The 25,981-nt window shown below is 48.5% G+C and overlaps 1 protein-coding gene across 2 annotated transcripts in view; it reads left to right on the top strand.

Annotated features, from left to right (window-relative positions):
* Window positions 1-21,129, top strand: part of ercc3 (excision repair cross-complementation group 3) — a 32,056-nt gene extending 10,927 nt beyond the window's left edge. For both annotated transcript variants that reach the window (XM_041201604.1, XM_041201605.1), the window contains 13 exons: window positions 528-764; window positions 1,749-1,798; window positions 5,232-5,373; window positions 6,206-6,373; window positions 7,042-7,246; window positions 8,019-8,333; window positions 9,300-9,484; window positions 11,606-11,808; window positions 12,939-13,035; window positions 13,381-13,498; window positions 15,105-15,223; window positions 18,698-18,850; window positions 20,806-21,129. In XM_041201604.1, the coding sequence (XP_041057538.1) occupies window positions 528-764; window positions 1,749-1,798; window positions 5,232-5,373; window positions 6,206-6,373; window positions 7,042-7,246; window positions 8,019-8,333; window positions 9,300-9,484; window positions 11,606-11,808; window positions 12,939-13,035; window positions 13,381-13,498; window positions 15,105-15,223; window positions 18,698-18,850; window positions 20,806-20,931 (2,118 nt within the window). In that variant the 3' untranslated portion in view covers window positions 20,932-21,129. The remainder of the gene's footprint in view (window positions 1-527; window positions 765-1,748; window positions 1,799-5,231; window positions 5,374-6,205; window positions 6,374-7,041; window positions 7,247-8,018; window positions 8,334-9,299; window positions 9,485-11,605; window positions 11,809-12,938; window positions 13,036-13,380; window positions 13,499-15,104; window positions 15,224-18,697; window positions 18,851-20,805) is intronic.
* The last annotated feature ends 4,852 nt before the right edge of the window (window positions 21,130-25,981 follow it).

Genomic DNA, 25,981 nt, shown 5'->3' with positions numbered 1-25,981 from the left:
TGTGTATATCAAATTTCCAGCGATGAGAGACTTCAGTTATTCTGGAGAAGCCGGGATTGTTCTCCTTAGGACAGAAGGCTGAGAGGAGCTATAATAGAGGTGTTCAAAATCATAAAGGATTTTGGTAGAATAACTAAGGAGAAACGTGTTTCCAGTGGTAGGAAGGTTGATAACCAGAGGGACACAGGTTGAAGAGAATTGGCAAACAACAGGAGAGATGAGGAACAATATTTTACTGCAGTGAGTTCTTGTGATCTGGAAGGTGCTGCCTGAAAGGGCGATGGAAGCAGATTCAATCAGAACTTTCAAAAAGGAATTGGATAAATACTTGAAGTGGAAAAGTTTGCAGGTCTGTGGGAAAAGAGCAGGATTTTGGGGGGGATGTGGTGGAGGTTGGAGTAGGAATTATTGGATAGCTCTTTCAAAGAGCCACCAGAGACACGATGGGCCATAGCCTCACTCAATTAACTTATTTGCCTAACTTATTGGATGTTTTTAAATGTTGGGTTTTTATTTCATATCTGCAGGCTCCAGATGGACACATTTTCCTTGAAGCCTTCTCCCCGGTTTATAAATATGCACAGGACTTCCTGGTGGCCATTGCTGAACCTGTGTGCAGACCCATACACACACACGAATATAAATTAACAGCGTACTCGCTGTATGCGGCTGTCAGTGTCGGCCTACAAACCAGTGACATTATCGAGTATCTGCAGAAACTGAGCAAGACTTCAATTCCTGATGGGATCATGCAGTTCATTCAGGTGAACGTCTTTTAATGCTTGTGGTCGGATTGTCCATAATACTAGCTAGACTGAGCATTTACTGCCTACCACAGGTTGTTCAGAGGGCATTGAACCTACAAGTAGTGGAGTCATGTGTAGGCCAGACAGGGTAAAGACTGAAGGACATTAGTGAACCATCTTGGCTTTCACGACAATCCAGCAGTTTCATACGAGCAGGAGAAGGCCATTTAGCCCCATTCAGCTACATCATGGCTGGTCATCTACCTTAACATCATTTCCCTGTGCTATCCCCATGATATTTTATCTGACACTTGCCCACAGAACATGAGGTTTACTCAATTCAGTTTGCCAGCTTATCTTGCTGGGATTTGAACTCTCATTCTCTGGATTGAGAATCTAGTACTGGAACCACGAGGCTCCCATATCCTTACCTTGTGCCGAGCTTAAACTTTGCACATACAGGAGCTAACACGGGGATCCCCTGTAAGAAACCATCAAATCGTCGGTCTGAAATTTGTTTCCAACAACAACTTGTATTTATATAGCCTCTTTAACGCAGTCAAACACCCAAAGGCAGAAGCGATTTCACAGAACCGATTATCAAACAAGATTTAACAACGAGCCATGTAACCAAAGTCTTGGCTAAAGAGGTCAGTTTTAAGAAGCGTCTTAAAGGTGGAGAGAGTGAGGCAGAGGCTTTAGAGAGAAAATTACGGAGCTTAGGGCCCAGGTAACTTGGAGGCACGGCCACTGCCAGAGCGATTAAAAGTCACGGAATACCTATCCCAGGCCATACACAATCTGTGCATTCCATGTACGACAGACACCCAGTGGAGGACAGATACTTCTGTGGGGGGGGGGGGGTGGTAGTGTTGCTGGGGACCCTCTCTCCCTCTCCAGACCATGATTGTTTTACTTCCTGGGAGATGGGGAATGTAATGAAACTTTCTTCGTGCTAAGTTGAATGTGCTTTGAGTGTTAATGTTGTGTTTGTTCCTACAGCTCTGTACTGTTAGTTACGGCAAGGTGAAATTGGTCCTCAAACACAACAGGTAGGGAAACTGATATTCAGATGCTATTTCTCAGCTTGTTTAATAGAATCTTGAGTTTTGGTGTACTGTACTTTTGGAGGGTCAGTACTGAGGGAGTGCTGCATTGTCAGAGGGTCAGTATATTTTTTATTTGTTCACGGGATGTGGGCGTCGCTGGCCGGGCCAACATTTATTGCCCATTCCTAATTGCCCCTTGAGAAGGTGGTGGTGAGCTGCCTTCTTGAACCGCTGCAGTTCATGTGGTATAGGTACACCCACAGTGCTGTTAGGCAGGGAGTTCCAGGATTTTGACCCAGCGGCAGTGAAGGAACGGTGATATATATGTCTGGATGGTAAGTGACTTGGAGGGGAACTTCCAGGTGCTGATGTTCCCATGTATCTGCTGCTCTTGTCCTTCTAGATGGTAGTGATTGTGGGTTTGGAAGGTGCTGTCGAAGGAGCCTTGGTGAATTCCTGCAGTGCATCTTGTAGATGGTACACACACTGTTGCTACTGTGCGTCGGTAGTGGTGGCGGGAGTGAACGTTTGTGGATGTGGTGCCATCAGGTGGGCTGCTTTGTCCTGGACTGTGTCAAGCCTCTTGAGTGGTGTTGGAGCTGCACTCATCCACACACTCCTCACTTGTGCCTTGTAGATGATGGACAGGCTTTGGGGAGTCAGGAGGTGATTTACTCATCGCAGGATTCCTAGCCTCTGACCTGGTCTTGTAGCCACAGTATTTATATGGCTAGTCCAATTCAGTTTCTGGTCAATGGCAACCCCCAGAATGTTGATAGTGGGGGATTCAGTGATGGTAATGCAATTGAACCAAGGGGCGATGGTTAGATTCTCTGTTGTTGGAGATGGTCATTGCCTGGCACTTGTGTGGTGCAGATGTTACTGCCACTTGTCAGCCCAAGCCTGGATATTGTCCCAAGCCTTTCTGCATTTGGACATGGACTGCTTCAGTATCTGAGGAGTCACGAATGGTGCTGAACATTGTGCAATCATCAGCGAGGATCCCCACTCCTGACCTTTTGGTGGATGGAAGGAACTCCTGCAGTGATGTCCTGGAGCTGAGATGACTGACCTCCAACAACCACAACCATCTTCCTTGGTGCTGGGTATGACTCCACCCAGCGGAGATTTCTCCCCCTGATTCCCATTAATTTTAGTTTTGCTAGGGCTCCCTGATGCCACACTCGGTCAAATGCTGCTTTGATGTCAAGAGCAGTCACTCTCATCTCACCTTTTGTCCATGTTCGAACCAAGGCTGTAATGAAGTCAGGAGCTGAGTGGTCCTGGCTTAACCCAAACTGGGCGTCAGCAGGTTATTTCTAAGTGCTGCTTTATAACACTGTTGATGACCTCTTCCATCGGTTTACTGATGATGGAGAGTAGACCGATGGGGCGGTAATTGGCCAGGTTGGATTTGTCCTGCTATTTGTGTACAGGACATACCTGGACAATTTTCCACATTGCCAGGGAGATGCCAGTGTTGTAGCTGTACTGGAACAGCTTGGCTAGGGAATACAAGTCTTCAGCACTATTGCTGGAATATTGTCAGGGCCCAGAACCTTAGCAGTATCCAGTGCCTTCAGCCGTTTCTTGATATCACGCGGAGTGAATCAAATTGGCTGAAGACTGGCATCTATGGGGACCTCTGGATCATCCATTCCGTACTTCTGGCTGAAGATTGTAGCAATTGCTTCAGCCTTATCTTTTGTACTGATGTGCTGGGCTCCCCCATCATTGAGGATGGGGATATTTGTGGAGCCTCCTCCTCCAGTGACTTGTTTAATTGTCCACCACCATTCATGACTGGATGTGGCAGGACTGCAGAGCTTAGATCTGATCCGTAGGTTATGGGATCGCTTAGCTCTGTCTATCACTTGCTGCTTATGCTGTTTGGCACACAAGCAGTCCAGCGTTATAGCTTTACCAGGTTGACGTCTCATTTTTAGGTATTGCTCCTGGAGTGCCCTCTTGCACCCTTCATTGAACCAGGGTTGATCCCCTGGCTTGATGGTAATGGTAGAGTGGGGGATATGCCAGACCATGAGGTTAAAGATTGTATTTGAGTACAATTCTGCTGCTAGCCCACAGTGCCTCATGGATGCCCAGCCTTGAGTTGTTAGATCTTTTCAAAATCTATCCCATCTAGCACAGCGGCAGTGCCACACAACATGATGGAGGGTATCCTCAATGTGAAGGTGGGACTTTGTCTCCACAATGACTGTGCGGTGGTCACTCCTACTGATACTGTCATGGACAGATGCATCTGCAGCAGGCAGGTTGGTGAGGATGAGGTCAGGTATGTTTTTCCCTCTTGGTTCCTTCACCACCTGCTGCAGACCCAGTCTATCAGCTATGAGCTATGTCCTTTAGGCAGTAGTGGTGCTACCAAGCCACTCTTGATGGACATTGAAGTCCCCCACCCAGAGTACATTCTGTGCCTTTGCCACCCTCAGTGCTTCACCCAAGTGGTGTTCAACATGGAGGAGCACTGATTCATCAGCTGAGGGAAGGTGGTACATGGCAATCAGCAGGAGGTTTCCTTGCCCATGTTTGACCTGATGCCATGAGCCTTCATGGGCTCCAGAGTCAATGTTGAGGACTCCCAGGGCAACCTGCTCCCAACTGTATACCACTGTGTCATCACCTCTGCTGGTGGGACAGGACATACCCAGGGATGGTGATGGTGGTGTCTGGGACATTATCTGTAAGATATGATTCCGTGAGGATGACTATGTCAGGCTGTTGCTTGACTAGCCTGTGAGACAGCTCTCCCAATTTTGGCACTTGCCCCTAGATATTAGTAAGGAGGACTTTGCGGGGTCTACAGACCTGAGTTTGCTGTTGTCATTTCCGGTGCCTACGTTGATGCCGGGTAGTCTGTCCGGTTTCATTCCTTTTTTTGAGACTTTGTAGCGGTTTGATACAACTGAGTGTCTGGCTCGGCCATTTCAGAGTTAACCACATTGCTGTGGGTCTGGAGTCAGACCAGGTAAGGATGGCAGATTTCCTTCCCTAAGGGACACTAGTGAACCAGATGGGTTTTTACGACAATTGACAATGGTTTCATGGTCATTATTAGACTATTAATTCCAGATTTTTATTGTTCCAATTCCACAGTCCTCCATCGTTTTGGGACTCGAACCCGGATCCCCAGACCATTACCCTGAGTCTCTGGATTACTAGCCCAGTGACAATCCCACTACGCCATCACTTCCCCAGTACGCCATCGCCTCCATTGATGGAGTGCTGCACTGTTGGAGGGTCAGTGCTGAAGGAGAGCTGCATGGCCAGGGGCTCAGTACTGAGGGAGTGCTAATGCTGCACCCAGTGAGCCAGTTTGAGGATGTTTGAAGCAGGAGATGGTGTGAAACTGGCTGGCATTGGCCCCTCATCATGGACATATTCTGGTTTGACTGGGAGTTTCTTTCCTGGGCAGGTACTTTGTGGAGAGCACACATCCCGATGTGATCCAGAGGCTGTTGCAGGACAAGATCATAAAGATGTGTCGTCTGAGAACAGCAGAAGGTGACGAAACTGAACTCATCATGGGTACAGTGTCCAGTAAATCTGCCATGTTGGTAAGTGAATGTGAAGTTGGGTGGATTCCAAACTCTTGATCACTTCATTCGAACACAGAAAATTTCAGAAACAGGAAAAGATCACATGGCCCAATAAACTCATCAGCAAACTTGCTCAGTATATCCATTGATCCCTCCTTGGCTCTGTTAGACACAGAGTAAAGCTCCCTCTACTCTGTCCCCACTTCCAGGACAGGTACAGCAGGGGGTTAGATACAGAGTAAAGTTCCCTCTACACTGTCCCCATCAAACACTCCCAGGACAGGTACAGCAGGAGCATAGACACAGAGTAAAGCTCCTTCTACACCGGCCCCATCAAACACTCCCAGGACAGGTACAGCAGGAGCATAGACACAGAGTAAAGCTCCTTCTACACCGTCCCCATCAAACACTCCCAGGACAGGTACATCTCCCTTTATACTGTCCCCATCAAACACTCCCAGGACAGGTACAGCACGGGGTTAGATACAGAGTAAAGCTCCCTCTACACTGTCCCCATCAAACAATCCCAGGACAGGTACAGCACGGGGTTAGACACAGAGTAAATCTCCCTCTACGCTGTCCCAGAGAAATCACTCAGTTTGCGTGAGGAATGCTGCCTGCTGCATGAGAGTGGCATTTTCCCAATTTATCTCTTAGCCTCGTGCTGGAGAGCGCTGGCTGAATGGGAATACCAGCTGGTGTTGAATTAGGGGACCTGATTTAGCTACAATTTGCCATGTTCAGGATTGAATTGGCAGCTTTTGGTGTTTCTGTGGCTCCTGCAGAGAGTGGGAGTTGGAGTCTCGGGGTTTCGCCCTAGTACAGTCACGTACAGCGTTCTTTTTCACAGATGCCAAAACCTGTGCAGAATAATGGAGCAGCTTCAACATCACGGAGTGTGGAGCCCACCCCGAGTAAGACTGACGTCCCTGCAGACCTGTTTGATTTCTATGAACAGATGGACAAGGAAGAGGAAGAGGAGGAGGAGCTGCAGACAGTGTCCTTTGAAGTCAAGCAGGTGATGACTTATAACTTTGTTCGGCTAATAAATCCGATCAGGATTTGGGAGAAACTTGTTTCCCCAGCGAGGGGTGAGAATGTTGAACTCACTGCCCTGCCACCGTTCAGGAGAAGCTTGATAAGCACAGGGGACAAATGAGTGGAAGTTTATGCTGATAGGGTGAAATGAAGTAAATTAGTTGGAAGCTTGTGTGGAGGATATAAACACAGCACAGACCAGTTGGGCTGAATGGTCTGTTTCTGTGTTGTAAAATTCTACGTAACCCATGCTAAATAAAATACAGGGACTGGATAGTCGGGCTACGTTTGTGCTGAGTTAGATAGTCGCTCCTCTGTAACAGGCAGGCCAGTGGTTACTAACAAGATTTATTTTCAGGGTTTGAGTGCCTGTATAATAATTTAAAGATCAGGCCTCTGCATGCACTTCCTGCCCATGTTTACCATGATAAATTCCTAGGTCCATATCTATAAGCTAATCTGTCTATTTAAACGTGTCACTCTGTAGTGACATCCTCCTGTTTCTCAGTTGACCTGGGGGCTGGACCAGTCTGATTGGAGACTCTAAATGAGAAGCCCTGTGGGACATGCTGCAATCCTGTTTGTTTCTTTGTATTTCACGGTTTTCTGGTCTGGAGGAATCCGTTTCCAAACTCTGCCTTCCCCTAGGAAATGATTGAGGAGCTGCAGAAACGCTGTATTCACATGGAGTACCCACTACTGGCAGAGTACGATTTCAGGAATGATACCATCAACCCGGATGTTAACATCGATCTAAAGCCCACAGCTGTGCTCCGGCCTTATCAGGAAAAGAGCCTGCGGAAAATGTTTGGGAATGGCCGTGCCAGGTCAGGTGTTATTGTCCTTCCCTGCGGTGAGTATCGGGAACTCTGTTCAGACTTTCAGATTCTGCATCTGCTTGCCTCAAGCTCTATAGGTTATCTCTGCACGTTTTAACCAGGAGCCCTGCTCGAGAATTTGGAACACTGAGTTTCTCACAAGATGGGTCTGTTTGATTTCATTCTTCTCGAATACAAATTTTAAAATCTGTCAGTTATAACAGACAGTTAAATGTTTCATCTGAAAGACAGTGCAGCACTCCCTCAGTACTGACCCTCTGACAGTGCAGCACTCCCTCAGTACTGACCCTCTGACAGTGCAGCACTCCCTCAGTACTGACCCTCTGACAGTGCAGTACTCCCTCAGTACTGACCCTCTGACTGTGCAGCACCCCCACAGCACTGACCCTCTGACTGTGCAGCACTCCCTCAGTACTGACCCTCTGACAGTGCAGCATTCCCTCAGTACTGTCCCTCTGACAGTGCAGCACTCCCTCAGTACTCACCCTCTGACAGTGCAGCACTCCCTCAGTACCTACCCTCTGACAGTGCAGACTCCCTCAGTACTGACCCTCTGACTGTGCAGCACCCCCACGGCACTGACCCTCTGACTGTGCAGCACTCCCACGGCACTGACCCTCTGACAGTGCAGCACCCCCACAGCACTGACCCTCTGACTGTGCAGCACTCCCACGATAACTGCGATGTCTGGTGGTGGTAAGCGATGTTGCATAGAGTTGTTTATCTGCTGATCCTTATTAATTATTAAATTTGAGTTAAAGATGTGATTCCCATTGCTCTCCCCAGGTGCTGGGAAGTCCCTGGTGGGTGTAACAGCAGCTTGCACGGTTCGGAAGCGATGTCTGGTCCTCTGTACCTCAGCTGTGTCTGTGGAGCAGTGGAAGTCACAGTTCAAAATGTGGTCGACCATTGATGACAGCCAGATCTGCCGCTTCACTTCAGATGCCAAGGACAAGCCAATTGGCTGCTCGATCGCCATCAGCACTTACTCCATGTTGGGACACACAACCAAACGTTCCTGGGAAGCGGAGCGGGTGATGGAGTGGATGAAGAGCCAGGAATGGGGTTTGATGCTTCTCGATGAGGTGCACACAATTCCAGGTAATGACTGCAGCCTGTCACAGGCTCACCCCAGCCCATGAATGGCAGGTGTGTTCAGTAAATCAAAATTACATTCAGGACACAGTAACTGAGAGCTGCAGTTTTAAACTTCCCTTCAGGGATACGCCATGCAAATCCGAGCACCAGCTGTCCTGGGAGTGTTTGATGGGGACAGTGTCGAGGGAGCTTTACTCTGTATCCAACCCCGTGCTGTACCTGTCCTGGGAGTGTTTGATGGGGACAGTGTAGAGGCAGCTTTACTCTGTATCTAACCCCGTGCTGTACCTGTCCTGGGAGTGTTTGATGGGGACAGTGTAGAGGGAGCTTTACTCTGTATCTAACCCCGTGCTGTACCCGTCCTGGGAGTGTTTGATGGGGACAGTGTAGAGGCAGCTTTACTCTGTATCAAACCCCGAGCTGTACCTGTCCTTGGAGTGTTTGATGGGGACAGTGTAGAGGGAGCTTTACTCTGTATCTAACCCCGTGCTGTACCTGTCCTTGGAGTGTTTGATGGGGACAGTGTAGAGGCAGCTTTACTCTGTATCTAACCCCGTGCTGTACCTGTCCTTGGAGTGTTTGATGGGGACAGTGTAGAGGGAGCTTTACTCTGGATCTAACCCCGTGCTGTACCTGTCCTTGGAGTGTTTGATGGGGACAGTGTAGAGGGAGCTTTACTCTATATCTAACCCCATGTTGTACCTGCCCTGGGAGTGTTTGATGGGGACAGTATAGAGGGAGCTTTACTCTGTATCTAACCCCGTGCTGTACCTGTCCTGGGAGTGTTTATGTGGAAGGTGTAGAGGGAGATTTACTCGTATTTAACCCATGCAGTGCTCAATTAGCACAGTACTTCTTTCTAATACTGGGTGCCTGAAAGTGGAGCGCAACTTGCACACTGATTGTTGATTATATGTGTGTTCAGTTGCTGTGTTAATGCTGATGATTCCAGTTCTTTGTTCCTTCCAGCAAAAATGTTCCGGCGTGTTCTTACCATTGTACAAGCTCACTGCAAACTGGGGCTGACTGCCACTCTGGTCCGGGAAGATGACAAAATTGTTGACCTGAATTTCCTCATTGGGCCAAAACTCTTTGAAGCCAACTGGATGGAGCTGCAGAACAGTGGTTACATTGCCAAGGTGCAGTGTGCTGAGGTGAGTCACTGACAGAGGAAGGAGGAATCACTAGAATTACATTGGCCATCTGCAGGATGCTTAGGGCTAATCCTTTGCATGATGAGCGCTAGGAATCAGTATGGTTACCTTACCAGAAGATATTATTGGTAATCTTCTAGCAGGCTGCGAACACAGTTTTATGGGTGATCTTCAGATTTAACCCAGAACAGGTATTGTTGTGGATGAATTATGCTCCTGGACTGATAACCCAGAGAGCAGGAGTTTGTATTCCACTGTTAACAATCGCTGTTGCCCGGCTGCTGATTTATGTTCATTCCTTCTCAGGATGTGGGCATCACTGGCAAGGCTGGCATTTATTACCAACCCCCGAGTTGCCCTGTGATTGTGGTGCTGACTGGCCTCCTCTTTGTTCTGCTGCAGAAGGTGGTTTGACACAACTCAGTGTTGTGCTAGAGGACATTTGATGGCAGTTAAAAGTCAACCATATCAGTGTGGGACCAGAGTCTCTCTCAGGTCCAGACAGGGTGAGGACAACAGGTTTCTCCCCTCCCTGTGTTTGTCCCTTGGTTCAATACACAAGTCATTCTTTGGTCAGTGTGATATGAGCCACCTCGTGCATGTGGGCTGTGTCCCAGCCAGAGCCCAGGCCTTCAGGATATGGGACTGAGAAAAGGGTTATAGAGAATTAGCAGTTAAGAAATGCTGGCACCGACAGAGGCACCATCCATTGATTGAGGTGTCGAATGTGTTCTGGGGATATAGGACTCTCAGATCTCATGGCAGTAATAAAGAGAAGTGAGTTCTCCTGGTGTCTCCTCAGCAAAAATATCTGAACATCACCCAAGGCCTTTGTGTAACTGGCTGTCATGTTGGTCTAAATGACAGCTTGTTGGTTCGGAAGAGGTGGCCAGCCATGGTTCAGCGGGTGGCACTCTCGCCTTTCGAGTTGTGAGTTCGAGCCCCACTCCAGGGAAATCCAGGCTTACGTTCCAGCGTAGTACTGAGGGAGTGCTGCACTGCCTTTCAGATGTGACATTAAACCCTGACTGCCCTCTTGGGTAGAAGTAAAAGATCCCATGGCTGCTACTTGAAAGAGAGCAGGGGAGTTCTCTCTGGTGCCCAGGTCAACATTTCTCCCTTAAACAATGCCACTAAAACAGATAAACTGGTTATTATCACTCCTGTTTGTGGGATCTTGCTGTGTACAGATTGGGGCTACATTTTCCTACATTACAATAGTGACTCAAAAGGACTTAATTGGCTAGAAAGTGTTTTGTGAAGTCCTGAGATTGTGCATGGTGCTATAGAAATGCAGGTGGTTTTTCTTAAGGAATTGGTTATTGATTCATGGCTGCCTTTGCTCAGTGCTGCACCATCTAATCACAGGGAGAGCACTGGCCCTGCTGACCTCTTCATTCTCCCCTCCGCTCGTCATTTTGCATATGTCAGCCCTGTTTGTGGAATCTTGCTGTGTATGCAGTAACTTGCTGCAGATGAAGATGTTTGGAAGAGATGATCAGGCACCGTCTTATTGCCCCTTTGGATGAGATGTTAAACAGAGGCCCCATCTGCCCCCCCCCCCCCCCCCCCCCGCCACCAGGTGGATGTAAAAGATCACACGGCACTATTTCGGAGGAGAGCGGGGGAGTTGTCCCTAGTAGAGTAACGGAAAATACTGGAAATACTCAGCCGGCCTGGCACCATCTGTGGAGAGAGAAACAGATTTAAAGTTTCAGATTGATGACCTTTCATCGGAGCTCCTGATGAAAGGTCATCGCCATTTGAAACATTAACTGTTTCCTTCTCCACAGAGGCTGCCAGACCTGCTGAGTATTTCCAGTACTTTTTATTCTTATTTCAGGTTTCCAGCATCCGCAGTAATTTGCTTTTGCTTTCGATGTTCTCCACAGTTTTCTGGCCAATATTTATCCCTCAATCAATGTCACAAGAAAACAGATGATCTGGGTCATTGTTACCTTTCAGTTTGTGGGACCTTGCTGTGTGCAAATTGGCTGCCGTGCTTCCTACATTATGACAGGAACTACACTTCAAAAATCGTTCATTGGCTGTAAAACGCTTTGAGATGGCTGGTGGTTGTGAAAAGCAGGCCCCTCTTTCTTTCCACTCTGTGTTGTGCAGGTCTGGTGCCCGATGTCACCCGAGTTTTACAGAGAGTATGTTGCGATTAAGACAAAGAAGCGAATGCTGCTTTACGTGATGAACCCCAACAAGTTCAGAGCCTGTCAGTTCTTGATTCGCTTCCATGAACGGAGGAATGACAAGATCATAGTGTTCGCAGACAATGTGTTTGCACTCAAGGAGTACGCAATCAAACTAAACAAGTAAGTAACGACTGAATGAGCTACTGCAACCACTTCAAGTTCGGGATCAGAGTGAAACTCGCTCACTATGTTATAGAGACCAGGGAAGTCGGGTTTTCCAGAGCTGCCCTTTTGGTGGGTGGTGGTGGTGGTGGTGGTTGGGGGAGGGGGCCATGGAAAGTGGGCAGACTTCTCCTGGTTTGTTAACGTGTTTGGTAGTTCAGGCTGGCATTGGCTGTGAGGGTGTCCAGCAGATTGTGCCTGCTGCAGCATCAGGCCGCTTAGGCTTTCCCTCGCCTGCCAGCTGTGAGCACTGTGTTTGCATTCTCCAGTGTCCCCATTGCTCTTTTTATTAGCCTAAGTTTGTCGCTTTGCTTTGGAAAGAAGCTTCCCGGAAATCTCTTATTTTGCCGTTGCTAGGAGCTGAAACCGTGGCTGGTTCACTGCAAACTGTTCAATGGTCGCCAGCTCCTGGATTGAGCACACAGCTTCCTCACTCCATGGCTGAGATCAATCAGTTCTCTCAGTCCCTCTATTACCCTTTGGAGCCGCCTCCTGCTCTAATTCTGGGTCATTGCCTCTCCCTCGCTAGCTGCTTCCCTTCCACATGATGGTGTTCAGGTGAGGTACGGTTACACACTGCTTCTGGAATTGCCTGTCGGAGAGCCAGAGGGAAACGGCCAATGTCCTGCCATGATCACTGAGTCCAGCTTGCCTCAGGGATTGGATAAGCTGAAGGTTAATTTGGTGACAAATAGTGACCAATAGGTTGAAATTAAAAGAACCCATTCCTGAAGGTCAATTAACATTATTAATAATAACCTTTATTCAAAGTAAAAAGGAACTACCTTTGACAGCTATGTGTACGGGATTTGAGGTGGAAATGGTCTGTCAGCCTGTGCATTCAGTGACTACGTTAACTGATAACTATACCAATTTGAATAACTTTTTAACCAGGTTTGTAACTGTTTGCAGATTCTGTACTGGCACCGCAGGGGTTAAGAGTTCAGTTCCCACTGTGGCAAGTTATGGAATTGAATTTAATTACTTTGGTTATTATGGGCTGGCAGTACTTTGGTGTTGAGGTAAAAGATGTGTTGTTGGATTGCAATTTTAGAATAACTCGTGTCACTCCATCTCTTGAATTTCAGGCCTTACATTTATGGCCCAACATCACAAGGTGAGAGGATGCAGATTCTGCAGAACTTCACTCACAACCCAAAAATAAACACCATCTTTATCTCAAAGGTAAATGAGGAAAGAAGCTGGATTTTGTGCTCAGCTGTTTTGGCTGTGTTTAAGTGTTCCTGTGTGTGGGGGTGGTGCCTGTGTGTGTGTGTGGGGGTGGTGCCTGTGTGTATGTGTGTGTGTGTGGGGGTGGTGCCTGTGTGTATGTGTGTGTGTGTGTGTGTGTGTGTGTGTGTGGGGGTGGTGCCTGTGTGTGTGTGTGTGTGTGTGTGTGTGTGTGCCAACAGTGCCCCTGTGTTGGTGCATGGGTGCAGGCATCACTGGACCTGTTCCTTTCCCCGCAGCGGACTCTGTATTGGCAATGCGGTGAATGTGAAGTGGCACTTATACTCTGATCTTTGGTAGGTGGGTGACACCTCATTTGATCTGCCCGAAGCCAATGTGTTGATACAAATATCGTCACACGGAGGATCCAGGCGGCAGGAGGCTCAAAGGTTGGGCAGAGTATTACGGGCAAAGAAAGGTGAGTGAGCTCACTTCCCTGCTTCGTTGTTGAGAGTGTTCGGGGCTGTGTTATTTTTTATTCGTTTATGAGATGTGACCTCCCCTGGCTAGGCCAGCATTTATTGCCCATCCCTAATTGCCCCTCGAGAAAGTGGTGGTGAGCCCCCTTCTTGAGCCGCTGCAGTCCATGTGGGTAAGTACATCCACAGTGCTGTTAGAGAGGGAGTTCCAGGATTTTGACCCAGCGACACTGAAGGATTGATGCTATAGTTCTAAGTAAGGATGGTGTGTGGCTTGGAGGGGAACTTGGAGGTGGTGTTGTTCCCATGTGTCTGCCTTTGTCCTTCTCATTGGTCACAGGTATGGAAGGTGATGTCAAAGGATCCTTGGCAAGTCCATGTTGCAGATGGTGCACACTGCTGCCACTGTGAGAGGGAGTCAATGTTTGAGTTGGTGAACAGAGTTGTCATTCAAGTGGGGCTGCTTTATCCTGGATGGTGTCAAGCTCCTTTAGTGTTGTGGGAGCTGCACTCGTCCAGGCAAGTGGGGAATATTCCATCACACTCCTGACTTGTGCCTTGTAGATGGTGGACAGGCTTTGGGGAGTCAGTGCTGCTTGATCACACTGTCAATGACACCTTTCTTCACATTACTGATGATCAAGAGTAGACTGATGGGGCGGTAACTGAGTGGATTGGATTTGTCCAGCTCTTTGTGAACAGGACATACCTGGGTGTTTTTCCACATTGCCACTTTTGTAGCTGTACTGGAACAGCTTGGCTAGGGGCCTGACTAGTTCTGGAGCACAGGTCTTCAGTAGTGTTGCTGGAATGTTTTCAGATTCCATAGCCTTTGCAGTATCCAGTACCTTCAGCTATTTCTTGTCGACACATGGGGTGAATCAAATTGGCTGAATATTATCATCTGTGGTGCTGAGGGCCTCTGGAGGAGGATGAGTTGGACCATCTACTTGACACTTCTGGCTGGAAAAGATTGCAAATGTTACATTTGCACCGATGTGCTGGCACCGCCCCCCCCCACCCGGATCATTGAGGATGAGGATATTTGTGGAGCCTCCTCCTGTTAGTTGTTTGATTGTCCACCACCATTCATGACTGATTGTGTGTCTGTGTGTGTGTGTGCGCGCGCGTGCGTCTCTGTATGCGCGCATGCGTACACGCGTCTGTGTGCGCGCGTGCGTCTGTGTGCATGTGCGTGCGCGCGTCTGTGTGTGTGCGTGCGCCCGCGCGTCTGTCTGTGCGCGCCCCCACGCGTGCGCCTGTGCATGCGTGTGTGTGCGCGCGCGCGTCTGTGTGCGCATGCGCCTGTGTGTGCGCGGGCGTCTGCAAGTGTCTGTGTGTTGACTGCAAGTGTCTGTGTAGGGGGTGCTCTCGCAGTCAATAACTTCCCTCCATAAAGGCTGCTTTCACATTGTCTATGATACCTGTATTTTGCTTTGCCAACTAAACATTAGTTGGAACTGATTCTAAATTAGCTGCTTGTCTTGGTGCTTGAAGTCCATTCACCTGTTTAGGAGATGCAGGGATCATGAACTCATTCTGCCTTTCGTCATGTACTGTCTGATTCTCATGGGCTTCTGTCCTGGATCTTGTGCTGTCTCACAGGGATGGTTGCTGAGGAGTACAATGCATTCTTCTATTCGTTGGTGTCTCAGGATACACAGGAGATGGCCTACTCTGCAAAGAGGCAGAGGTTCCTGGTGGACCAGGGCTACAGTTTTAAGGTAGGTGGAGAATGGAGCAGAGCTTCCCTCGAGGTCACATTTACGGTTAAGTTGGGGGTAGGGTCAGAGTGAAGGTTGGATGTCATGGGGTAGGATCAGGGATCACTGGTCATGGTTAGAGTCAGGGTTGGAGGTCACAGGTGTGAAGGACTGTCTCTGTTCTCTGAAGCCGCGGTTGAGAGTGCTCCCTCCGCTGGTAAGTGATCCCCCAGATTGTTAACAAAAAAGAAGGAAAGTATGAAGCTGAGAAGGGTAAGTTGGCTCGAGTCGATTGGGAAAACACATAAAAAGATTTGGCAATAGAGAGGCAATGGCTCGTATTTAAAGAGCTAAAACGTGGTTTACAACAAATATACATTTCTTTAAGGCACAAAAATCCCAGCAGGCAAACTGAGTCAACGGTGGCTAAGTTAAAGGAATTTAAAGATTGTATTAGGTCAAAGGAAGAGGCTTATAAAGTTGCCAAAATAAGTAGTAAGCCTGAGGATTGGGAGCATTTTAAAATTCAGCAAGAGATTCAAGAAACTGATAAAGAGAAAATAGAATATGAGAGTAAACTAGTGAGAAACACAAAAATGGACTGTAAAAGCTTCTATAAGTATGTACAAAGGATAAGATTAGCAAAGACAAACGTGGGCCTATTACAGGCAGAGACAACATGGATTTATGACAAGGAAATCATGTTGGACAAGCCCATTAGAGTTTTTTGAGAATGGAACCAGCAGAATAGGTAAAAGAGAACCAGTGGATGTGGCATATTTGGATTTTCAGAAGACTTTAGAGATAAGGTTGCACAAGGGAGGTTTGTAAACTGAATTGAAGCACTTGGGATTGGGGGTAATTATACTGGCGTGGATTGAGGATTGATTAACAGAAAACAGAGAGTAGGAATAAACGGGTCAGTCTCAGGTTGGCAGGCTGTGACTAGTGGGGCACTGTGAGGATCAGTGCCCGAGCCCCAGCTCTTCATAATCTATATCAATGATTTGGGTGTGAGGACCAAATATAATGTTTCCAAGTTTGTTGATGACACTAAACTAGGTGGAAATGTAAGTTGTGAGGAGGATTTGAGAGGGCAGGAACATGGCAGATGGGATATCATGTGTAAAAATGTGAAGTTATCCACTTGGTAGGAAAAACAGAAATGCAGAGTATTCCTTAAATGGGGAGTGTTAATGTCCAAAGGGAACTGGATGTCATTGCTCATGAGTCACTGAAAACTAACATGCTGGTGCAGCGAGGTATTAGGAAGGCAAATGGTACGTTGGCCTTTATTGCAAGAGTACAGGAGTAAAGGTGCCTTGCTGCAATTGGATAGAGCCTTGGTGAGATCTCGCCTGGAATATTTTGTACAGATTTGGTCTCCTTACCTAAGGGAGGGTGTATTTGCCAAAGGGGGAGTGTAGTGAAGGTTCACCAGACTGATTCCCCGGATACCAGGATTGTCTGATGAGGAGAGACTTGAGATGGGGCTGTATTCTCTGGAGTTTAGAAGAATGAGCGGTGACCTTGTTGAACTTAGAAAATTCTTAAAGCGTTCGACTGGATAGATGCAGGAAGGGTGTTTTCCCTGGCTGTGGATGTCTAGAACCAGGGGGCACAGCCTCAGAATAACGGGCAGGCCATTTAGGACTGAGATGAGGAGGAATTTCTTCACTTGGAGGGTAGTGAATTTTTGGAATTCTTTGCCCCAGATGCTGTGGAGGCTTGGTCATTGAGTATGTTCAAGACGAAGATCGATAGATCTCTAGACAGAGCTATCAAGGAATACGGGAATAGAAACAAAGAAACATAGAAAATAGGAGCAGGAGTAGGCCGTTTAGCCCTTTGAGCCTGCTCTGCCACTGATTATGATCATGGCTGATCCTCTATCTCAACGCCAGATGCTCGCTCTCTCTCCAAACCCCTTGATGCCTTTAGAGTCCAGAACTCTATCCATTTATTCTTAAATATATTCAGTGACTGAGCCTCCACAACCCACTGTGGTAGACAATTCCACAGGTTCACCACCCTACTGAAGTGGATAACTTCACACTTATCCACATTATACTGCATCTGCCAAGTATTGGCCCACTCACTCAACCTGTCTAAATTGCCTTGAAGCTTCTTAATATCCTCCTCACCGCTCACATTGCCACCAAGTTTCATGTCGCCAGTAAACTTGGGGATATTATATTTGGTTCCCTCATCCAAATTATTGATATATATTGTGAATAACTGGGGCCCAAGCACTGATCCCTGTGGTACCCCACTAGTCACTGCCTGCCTCTCTGAAAAAGACCAATTTATGCCTACTCCCTGTCTCTTGTCTGCTAACCCAAGTCACAATCCATGCCAATGTATTACCCCCAACCCCGTGTGCTTTAAGTTTGCACATTAACCTCTTATGTGGGACTTTATCAAAAGCTTTCTGAAAATCCAAATGCACCACATCCACTGGTTCTCCCTTATCTTTTCTGCTAGTTACATCCTCAAAAAACTCCAGTAGATTTGTCAAACATGATTTCCCTTTTGTAAACCCATGTTGACTTTGTCTAATCCCATTGATATTTTCTAAGTGTCCTATTATCACATCCTTTCTAATAGACTCCAGCATTCTCGTTACACCTGATGTTAGACTAACCAGCCTGTAATTCCCTGTTTTATCCCTCCCTCCCTTTTTGAAATAGTGGGGTTAGATTTGCCACTCTCCAATCTCCTGGGACTGCCCCAGAATCTACAGAATTTTCAGAAGATGCCAACCAACGCATCCACTATTTCCATGGCCACCTCCTTTAGTACCCTGGGATGGGGCACATGTGGGAAAATGGCATCTAGGTAGATCATCAGCCATGATCTAGCAGGGCTTGCGAGGCCAAATAGCCTACTCCTGTCCCCAAGTTCCTATGTCCTTTGGCTGCCAGGGCGCAGACCGTTATACTATAGGGTGATACGAATGGATCTTATTGAGTTCCTCGGCCCGGCCTTATTCTGCAGTATCGCCTCAAACAGAAGCAGCAGGAAAAACCCTTCAGAGCAGAAATAGTTGGTGAAAAATGAGCGGGTTTATCGTCCATTCTCGTGATGGCAAATGAGCAGAGGCCACAAATATCATCATCTCTCCATGAACCCAGCACTGGGACATTGTGACAGGCTTCGTATCTGTTCTGCTGAATTTCCATGTTCAGGTTCCTCCTTGTCTTTACTGAAGGGGCTCGACCCCTCTTAGCTCAGGGCTCGGTGCCCGTGATCAGCCCCACCGCCCCCCCCCCCAAACCCCCGCTGGGCTGGGGCTCGATCTCTCTTTTCCCCCCCACCATGATCAGTCCGGAGGCCCAATCTCAGCCCCATGGTCCAATGCTTACTCCCAAAGCTTCACTGCTCTTTTTGCTGGTTAATTCAGACCCTCTAGTTACTACCTCACTGATTTCAGTTAAATCATCTCAAACTGTGCATGAGAAGTGTGAGGGTTTCACTCTCTCCCTCACTCTGCAGGTCATTACAAAACTAGCAGGAATGGATGAGGAGGATTTGGCTTTTGCTACAAAGGATGAACAGCAGCAGCTTCTACAGAAGGTTCTGGCAGCCTCGGACCTCGATGCGGAGGAGGAGGTGGTGCAGGGAGAATTTGGGTCAAAGTCAGGGCAGGTAAGAACCTCCAGTGTGATTGCTGAGCTGCAGAATGGGGGCAGTCACTGACAGGAAGAGGTGTGAATCTGCTTTAAGACCGTGTGTGTTGAAGATTACTGTTTCACCTGGATAATTACCCGAGTGTGGACTTGCCAATAGGTTAGTGAAATTAAACGATTACAGATATCTTCCACAGCTAACCGCTGATTCACTAGGCCTGCTGTGATGTGGAACCAAAGAGGAGCAAATTCTGATTGGGGGGCACTCCCTCAGTACTGACCCTCTGACAGTGCAGCACTCCCTCAGTACTGACCCTCTGACAGTGCAGCACTCCCTCAATACTGACCCTCTGACAGTGCAGCACTCCCTCAATACTGACCCTCTGACAATGCAGCACTCCCTCAGTACTGACCCTCTGACAGTGCAGCACTCCCTCAGTACTGACCCTCTGACAGTGCAGCACTCCCTCAGTACTGACCCTCTGACAGTGCAGCACTCCCTCAGTACTGACCCTCTGACAGTGCAGCACTCCCTCAGTACTGACCCTCTGACAGTGCAGCACTCCCTCAGTACTGACCCTCTGACAGTGCAGCACTCCCTCAGTACTGACCCTCTGACAGTGCAGCACTCCCTCAGTACTGACCCTCTGACAGTGCAGCACTCCCTCAGTACTGACTCTCTCACAGTGCAGCATTCCCTCAGTACTGACCCTCTGACAGTGCAGCACTCCCTCAGTACTGACCCTCTGACAGTGCAGCACTCCCTCTGTACTGACCCTCTGACAGTGCAGCACTCCCTCAGTACTGACCCTCTGACAGTGCAGCACTCCCTCAGCACTGACCCTCTGACAGTGCAGCACTCCCTCAGTACTGACCCTCTGATAGTGCAGCACACCCTCAGTACTGACCCTCCGACAGTGCAGCACTCCCTCAGTACTGACCCTCTGACAGTGCAGCACTCCCTCAGTACTGACCCTCTGACAGTGCAGCACTCCCTCAGTACTGACCCTCTGACAGTGCAGCACTCCCTCAGCACTGACCCTCTGACAGTGCAGCACTCCCTCAGTACTGACCCTCTGATAGTGCAGCACACCCTCAGTACTGACCCTCCGACAGTGCAGCACTCCCTCAGTACTGACCCTCTGACAGTGCAGCACTCCCTCAGTACTGACCCTCTGACAGTGCAGCACTCCCTCAGTACTGACCCTCTGACAGTGCAGCACTCCCTCAGTACTGACCCTCTGACAGTGCAGCACTCCCTCAGTACTGACCCTCTGACAGTGCAGCACTCCCTCAGTACTGACCCTCTGACAGTGCAGCACTCCCTCAGTACTGACCCTCTGACAGTGCAGCACTCCCTCAGTACTGACCCTCTGACAGTGCAGCACTCCCTCAGTACTGACCCTCTCACAGTGCAGCATTCCCTCAGTACTGACCCTCTGACAGTGCAGCACTCCCTCAGTACTGACCCTCTGACAGTGCAGCACTCCCTCAGTACTGACCCTCTGACAGTGCAGCACTCCCTCTGTACTGACCCTCTGACAGTGCAGCACTCCCTCAGTACTGACCCTCTGACAGTGCAGCACTCCCTCAGTACTGACCCTCTGACAGTGCAGCACTCCCTCAGTACTGACCCTCTGACAGTGCAGCACTCCCTCTGTACTGACCCTCTGACAGTGCAGCACTCCCTCTGTACTGACCCTCTGACAGTGCAGCACTCCCTCAGTACTGACCCTCTGATAGTGCAGCACTCCCTCAGTACTACAATGGAAATGTCAGTCTGAAAATTGTGCTCAAGCCTCTGGAGTAGAACTTGAACCCACAACCTTCTGGCACAAGTGAAACTGTGACAAATAAATCACGATGGACAAGTGAGCAGAGGAGACACCATTTGATCATTTATTGCCACAATCTAGGCTGAGTCCCCATTTTCTGTTCTGGCTCCTGCCATTAAACTGTCTTCCTCTCTTTTAGGTTTCGCGGCGTTTTGGTACAATGAGCTCCATATCGGGAGCTGATGACACTGTTTACTTGGAGTATCATCGGAGCAAGAGTTTTGGCAAGAACATCCACCCTCTCTTCAAACGTTTCAGGAAATGAGTGGGTGATAACTGGGGGAAGCTGGCACTGGGAGATGTGGAAGGCAGCTTGATAACCTGATTTCATACTGGCTGCAACATGACAGCCCAGTGTTTCATATTGAGAAGCCAAATGTGCAATGATTTTTTTTGGGGGTATTTATCATGATGGCTCTTCATTGGGATATTGTTGAAATAATTAAATATCTTCTTTTCTAAATGTCGGTGTGTTTCCTTATTGGACTCTGCTTCATGTGCCCTTCCTGAGAAGTTGGCTATGGAATTGATTTCTCATGGAGCACGTCTCTCCCAGCTCATCAGCATCAGGTGGTTGCAGCATGTTCACTGGCCAATACAGCACTGAGACTAACAATTACAGTCCGGCCACTGAAGTCTGTGCTACACCTGTGCAGATTGAGTCTCCCGTTGATCCAGAGACAGAAAACATACAATTGTGAAAGCCAGTAGAGCATTATTCTGATGGTGAGGCACACACATTGACTGGACAGAGTAGAGGGAGCTTTACTCTGTATCTAACCCCCTGCTGTACCTGTCCTGGGAGTGTTTGATGGGGACAGTGTAGAGGGAACTTTACTCTGTATCTAACCCCGTGCTGTACCTGTCCTGGGAGTGTTTGATGGGGACAGTGTAGAGGGAGCTTTACTCTGTATCTAACCCCATGCTGTACCTGTCCTGGGAGTGTTTGATGGGGACAGTGTAGAGGGAGCTTTACTCTGTATCTAACCCCGTGCTGTACCTGTCCTGAGGGTGTTTGATGGGGACAGTGTAGAGGGAGCTTTACTCTGTATCTAATCCCGTGCTGTACCTGTCCTGGGAGTGTTTGATGGGGACGGTGTAGAGGGAGCTTTACTCTGTATCTAACCCCGTGCTGTACCTGTCCTGGGAGTGTTTGATGGGGACAGTGTAGAGGAAGCTTTACAGGGCAGCGGTGGTGTAGTGGTATTGTCGCTGGACTAATGATTCAGAGACACCACAGCAGATGGTGGAATTTGAATTGAATTTTAAAAATCTGGAATTAAAAGTCTAACGATGACCATGAAACAAACCATTGTCCATTAGGGAAGGAAATCTGTTGTCGTGACCTTTCCAGACCCACAGCAATGTGACTGTGAAATGGCCACTCAGTTATATCAAACCATTACAAAGTCACAAAAAAGGAACCGGACGGACCACCCGCCATCGACCTCAGCACTGGAAACGGTACGGCAAACTCAGCCCTGTCAACCCTGCAAAATCCTCCTTAAAGACATCTGGGGGCTAGTGCCAAAATTGGGAGAGCTGTCTCACAGACTAGTCAAGCAACAGCCTGACATAGTCATCCTCACAGAATCATTCCTTACAGATAATGTCCCAGACACCACCATCACCATCCCTGGGTATGTCCTGTCCCACCAGCAGGACAGACCCAGCAGAGGTGGTGGCTCAGTGGTATACAGTCAGGAGGGAGTTACCCTGGGAGTCCTCAACATTGACTCCGGACTCCATGAAGTATCGTGGCATCAGGTCAAACATGGGTAAGGAAACCTCCAGATTACCACGTACTGCCCTCCCTCAGCTGATGAATCAATGCTCCTCCATGTTGAACACCACTTGAAGGAAGCACTGAGGGTGGCAAGGGTACAGAATGTACTCTGGGTGGGGGACTTCAATGTCCTTCACAGTGGCTCGGTAGCACCACTGCTGATTGATCTGCTAAGTCCTAAAGGACAGAGCTGCTAGACTGGGTCTGCGGTAGGTGGTGAGGGAAAAACATACTTGACCTCATCCTCACCAACCTGCCTGCTGCAGATGCATCTGTCCATGACAGTATCGGTAGGAGTGACCACAACACCTTCATTGTGGAGACAAAGTCCTGCCTTCACATTGAGGATACCTTCCATCATGTTGTGTAGCACTACCACTGTTAAGGGATAGATTTCGAACAGATCTAGCAACTTGAGACTGGGCATCCATGAGGCGCCATGGGCCATCAGCAGCAGCAGAATTGTACATGAACACAATCTGTAACCTCATGGCCTGGCATATCCCCCACTCTACCATTACCATCAAGCCAGGGGATCAACCCTGGTTCAATGAAGAGTGCAGAAGGGCATGTCAGGAGCAGCACCAGACATACCTAAAAATGAGGTGTCAACCTGCTGAAGCTATAACACAGGACTACTTGCGTGCCAAACAGTGTAAGCGGCAAGTGATAGGGCTAAGCGATCCCACAACCAATGGGATCAGACCTGAGCTCTGCAGTCCTGCCACATCCAGTCATGAACGGTGGTGGACAATTAAACAACCCCCTGGAGGAGGAGGCTCCACAAATATCCCCATCCTCAATGATGGAGGAGCCCAGACACATCAATGCAAAAGATGAGGCATTGGCAACAATCTTCAGCCAAAAGTACGGAGTGGATGATCCATCTTGGCCTCCTCCGGAGGTCCCCAGCATCACAGATGCCAGTCTTCGGCCAATTCGATTCACTCCATGTGAAATGGCTGAAGGCACTGGATACTGTAAAGGCTATGGAACTTGACAACATTCCAGCAATAGTAATGAAGACTTGTGCTCCAGAACTTGCTACACCCCTAGCCAAGCTGTTCTGGTACAGCTACAACACTGGCATCTACCCGGCTATGTGGAAAATTGCCCAGGTATGTCCTGTACACAAAAAGCAAGACAAATCCAACCCAGTCAATTACCGCCCCATCAGTCTACTCTCCATCATCAGTAAAATAATGGAAGGGGTCATCAACAGTGCTATCAAGCAGCACTTACTTAGCAATAACCTGCTCACTGATGCCCAGTTTGGGTTCCGCCAGAGCCACTCAGCTCCTGACCTCATTACAGCCATGGTTCAAACACGGACAAAAGAGCTGAACTCCCGAGGTGAGGTGAGAGTGACTGCCCTTGGCATCAAGGCCGCATTTGACCGAGTGTGGCATCAAGGAGCCCTAGCAAACTGGAGTCAATAGGAATCAGGGGAAACAAACTCTGCTAGTTGGGAGTCATACCTAGCACAAAGGAAGATGGTTGTGGTTGTTGGAAGTCAATCATCTCAGCTCCAGGACATCACTGCAGGAGTTCCTCAGGGTAGTGTCCTCGGCCCAACCATCTACAGCTGCTTCATCAATGACCTTCCTTCCAACATAAGGTGAGAAGAAGATTGAAGCTGAAGATTGCACAATGTTCAGCACCATTCACAATTCATCAGACACTGAAGCAGTCCATGTCCAAATGCAGCAAGACCTGGACAATATCCAGGCTTGGCTGGCGAGAGGCAAGTAACATCTGCACCACACAAGTGTCAGCCAATGACCATCTCCAACAAGAGAGAAGCCAACTATTGCCCCTTGATGTTCAATAGCATTACCATCACTGAATCTCTATCAAAATCCTGGGGGTTACCATTGACCAGAAACTGGACTGGACTAGCCATATAAATACTGTGGCTACAAGAGCAGGTCAGAGGCTGGGAATCCTGCAGTAAGTCACCTCCTGACTCCCCAAAGCCTGTCCACCATCTACAAGGCACACGTCAGGAGTGTAATGGAATACTCCCCACTTGCCTGGATAAGTGCAGCTCTAACAACGCTCAAGCTTGACACCATCCAGGACAAAGCAGCCCACTTGATTAACACCTCATCTACAAACATTAACTCCCTCCACCACCGACACACAGTAGCAGCAGTGTGTGTACCACCTACAAGATGCACTGCAGGAATCACCAAGGCTCCTTAGACAGCACCTTCCAAACCCACAATCACTACCATCTAGAAGGACAAGGGCAGCAGGTACGTGGGAACACCACCACCTAGAGGTTCCCTTCCAAGTAACTCACCATCCTGACTTGGAAATATATCACCGTTCCTTCACTGTCGCTGGGTCAAAATCCTGGAACTCCCTCCCTAACAGCACTGTGGGTGTACCCACACCACATGGACTGCAGCGGTTCAGGAAGACAGCTCACCACCACCTTCTCAAGGGGCAATTAGGGATGGGCAATAAATGCTGGCCCAGCCAGTGACACCCACATCCCGTGAATGAATTACAAACAACCCTGTATCTAACCTCGTGCTGTACCTATCCTGGGAGTGTTTGATGGGGACAGTGTAGAGGGAGTTTTAATCTGTATCTAACCCCGTGCTGTACCTGTCCTGGGAGTGTTTGATGGGGACAGTGTAGAGGAAACTTTACTCTGTATCTAACCCTGTGCTGTACCTGTCCTGGGAGTGTTTGATGGGGACAGTGTAGAGGAAACTTTACTCTGTGTCTAACCCCGTGCTGTACCTGTCCTGGGAGTGTTTGATGGGGACAGTGTAGAGGGAGCTTTACTCTGTATCTAACCCCGTGCTGTACCTGTCCTGGGAGTGTTTGATGGGGACAATGTAGAGGGAGCTTTACTCTGTATCTAACCCCGTGCTGTACCTGTCCTGGGAGTGTTTGATGGGGACAGTGTAGAGGAAACTTTACTCTGTGTCTAACCCCGTGCTGTACCTGTCCTGGGAGTGTTTGATGGGGACAGTGCCGAGGGAGCTTTACTCTGTATCTAACCCCATGCTGTACCTCTCCTGGGAATGTTTGATGGGGAATGTGTAGAGGGAGCTTTACCCTATATCTAACCCCGTGCTGTACCTGTCCTGGGAGTGTTTGATGGGGACAGTGCCGAGGGAGCTTTACTCTGTAACTAACCCCGTGCTGTACCTGTCCTGGGAGTGTTTGATGGGGACAGTGTAGAGGGAGATTTACTCTGTATCTAACCCCGTGCTGTACCTGTCCTGGGAGTGTTTGATGGGGACAGTGTAGAGGGAGCTTTAATCTGTATCTAACCCTGTGCTGTAGCTGTCCTGGGAGTGTTTGATTGTTCACACAGTGAAAGCAGCAATGGGCAGCAGTTTGTCTGAAAGGTTGAGATGGGCCTTCATCATATGAACAGAAGTGGCCATTCAGCCCCTCTAACCTGCTCTACCTTTGAGTGGGTCAAGGCTGATCATTAACTGAATTTGTTCCACGCACCTTGACTCTACGTCCCTTACTCTCCTTGCCTAACAAAATGTTCCTGATC

Source organism: Carcharodon carcharias, chromosome 12 (genome assembly GCF_017639515.1).
Source record: "Carcharodon carcharias isolate sCarCar2 chromosome 12, sCarCar2.pri, whole genome shotgun sequence".
In the NCBI taxonomy this organism is placed as follows: Eukaryota; Metazoa; Chordata; class Chondrichthyes; order Lamniformes; family Lamnidae; genus Carcharodon; species Carcharodon carcharias.
Note: the sequence above shows the minus strand (reverse complement) of the source record. Positions and strands in the feature narration are given on the sequence as shown.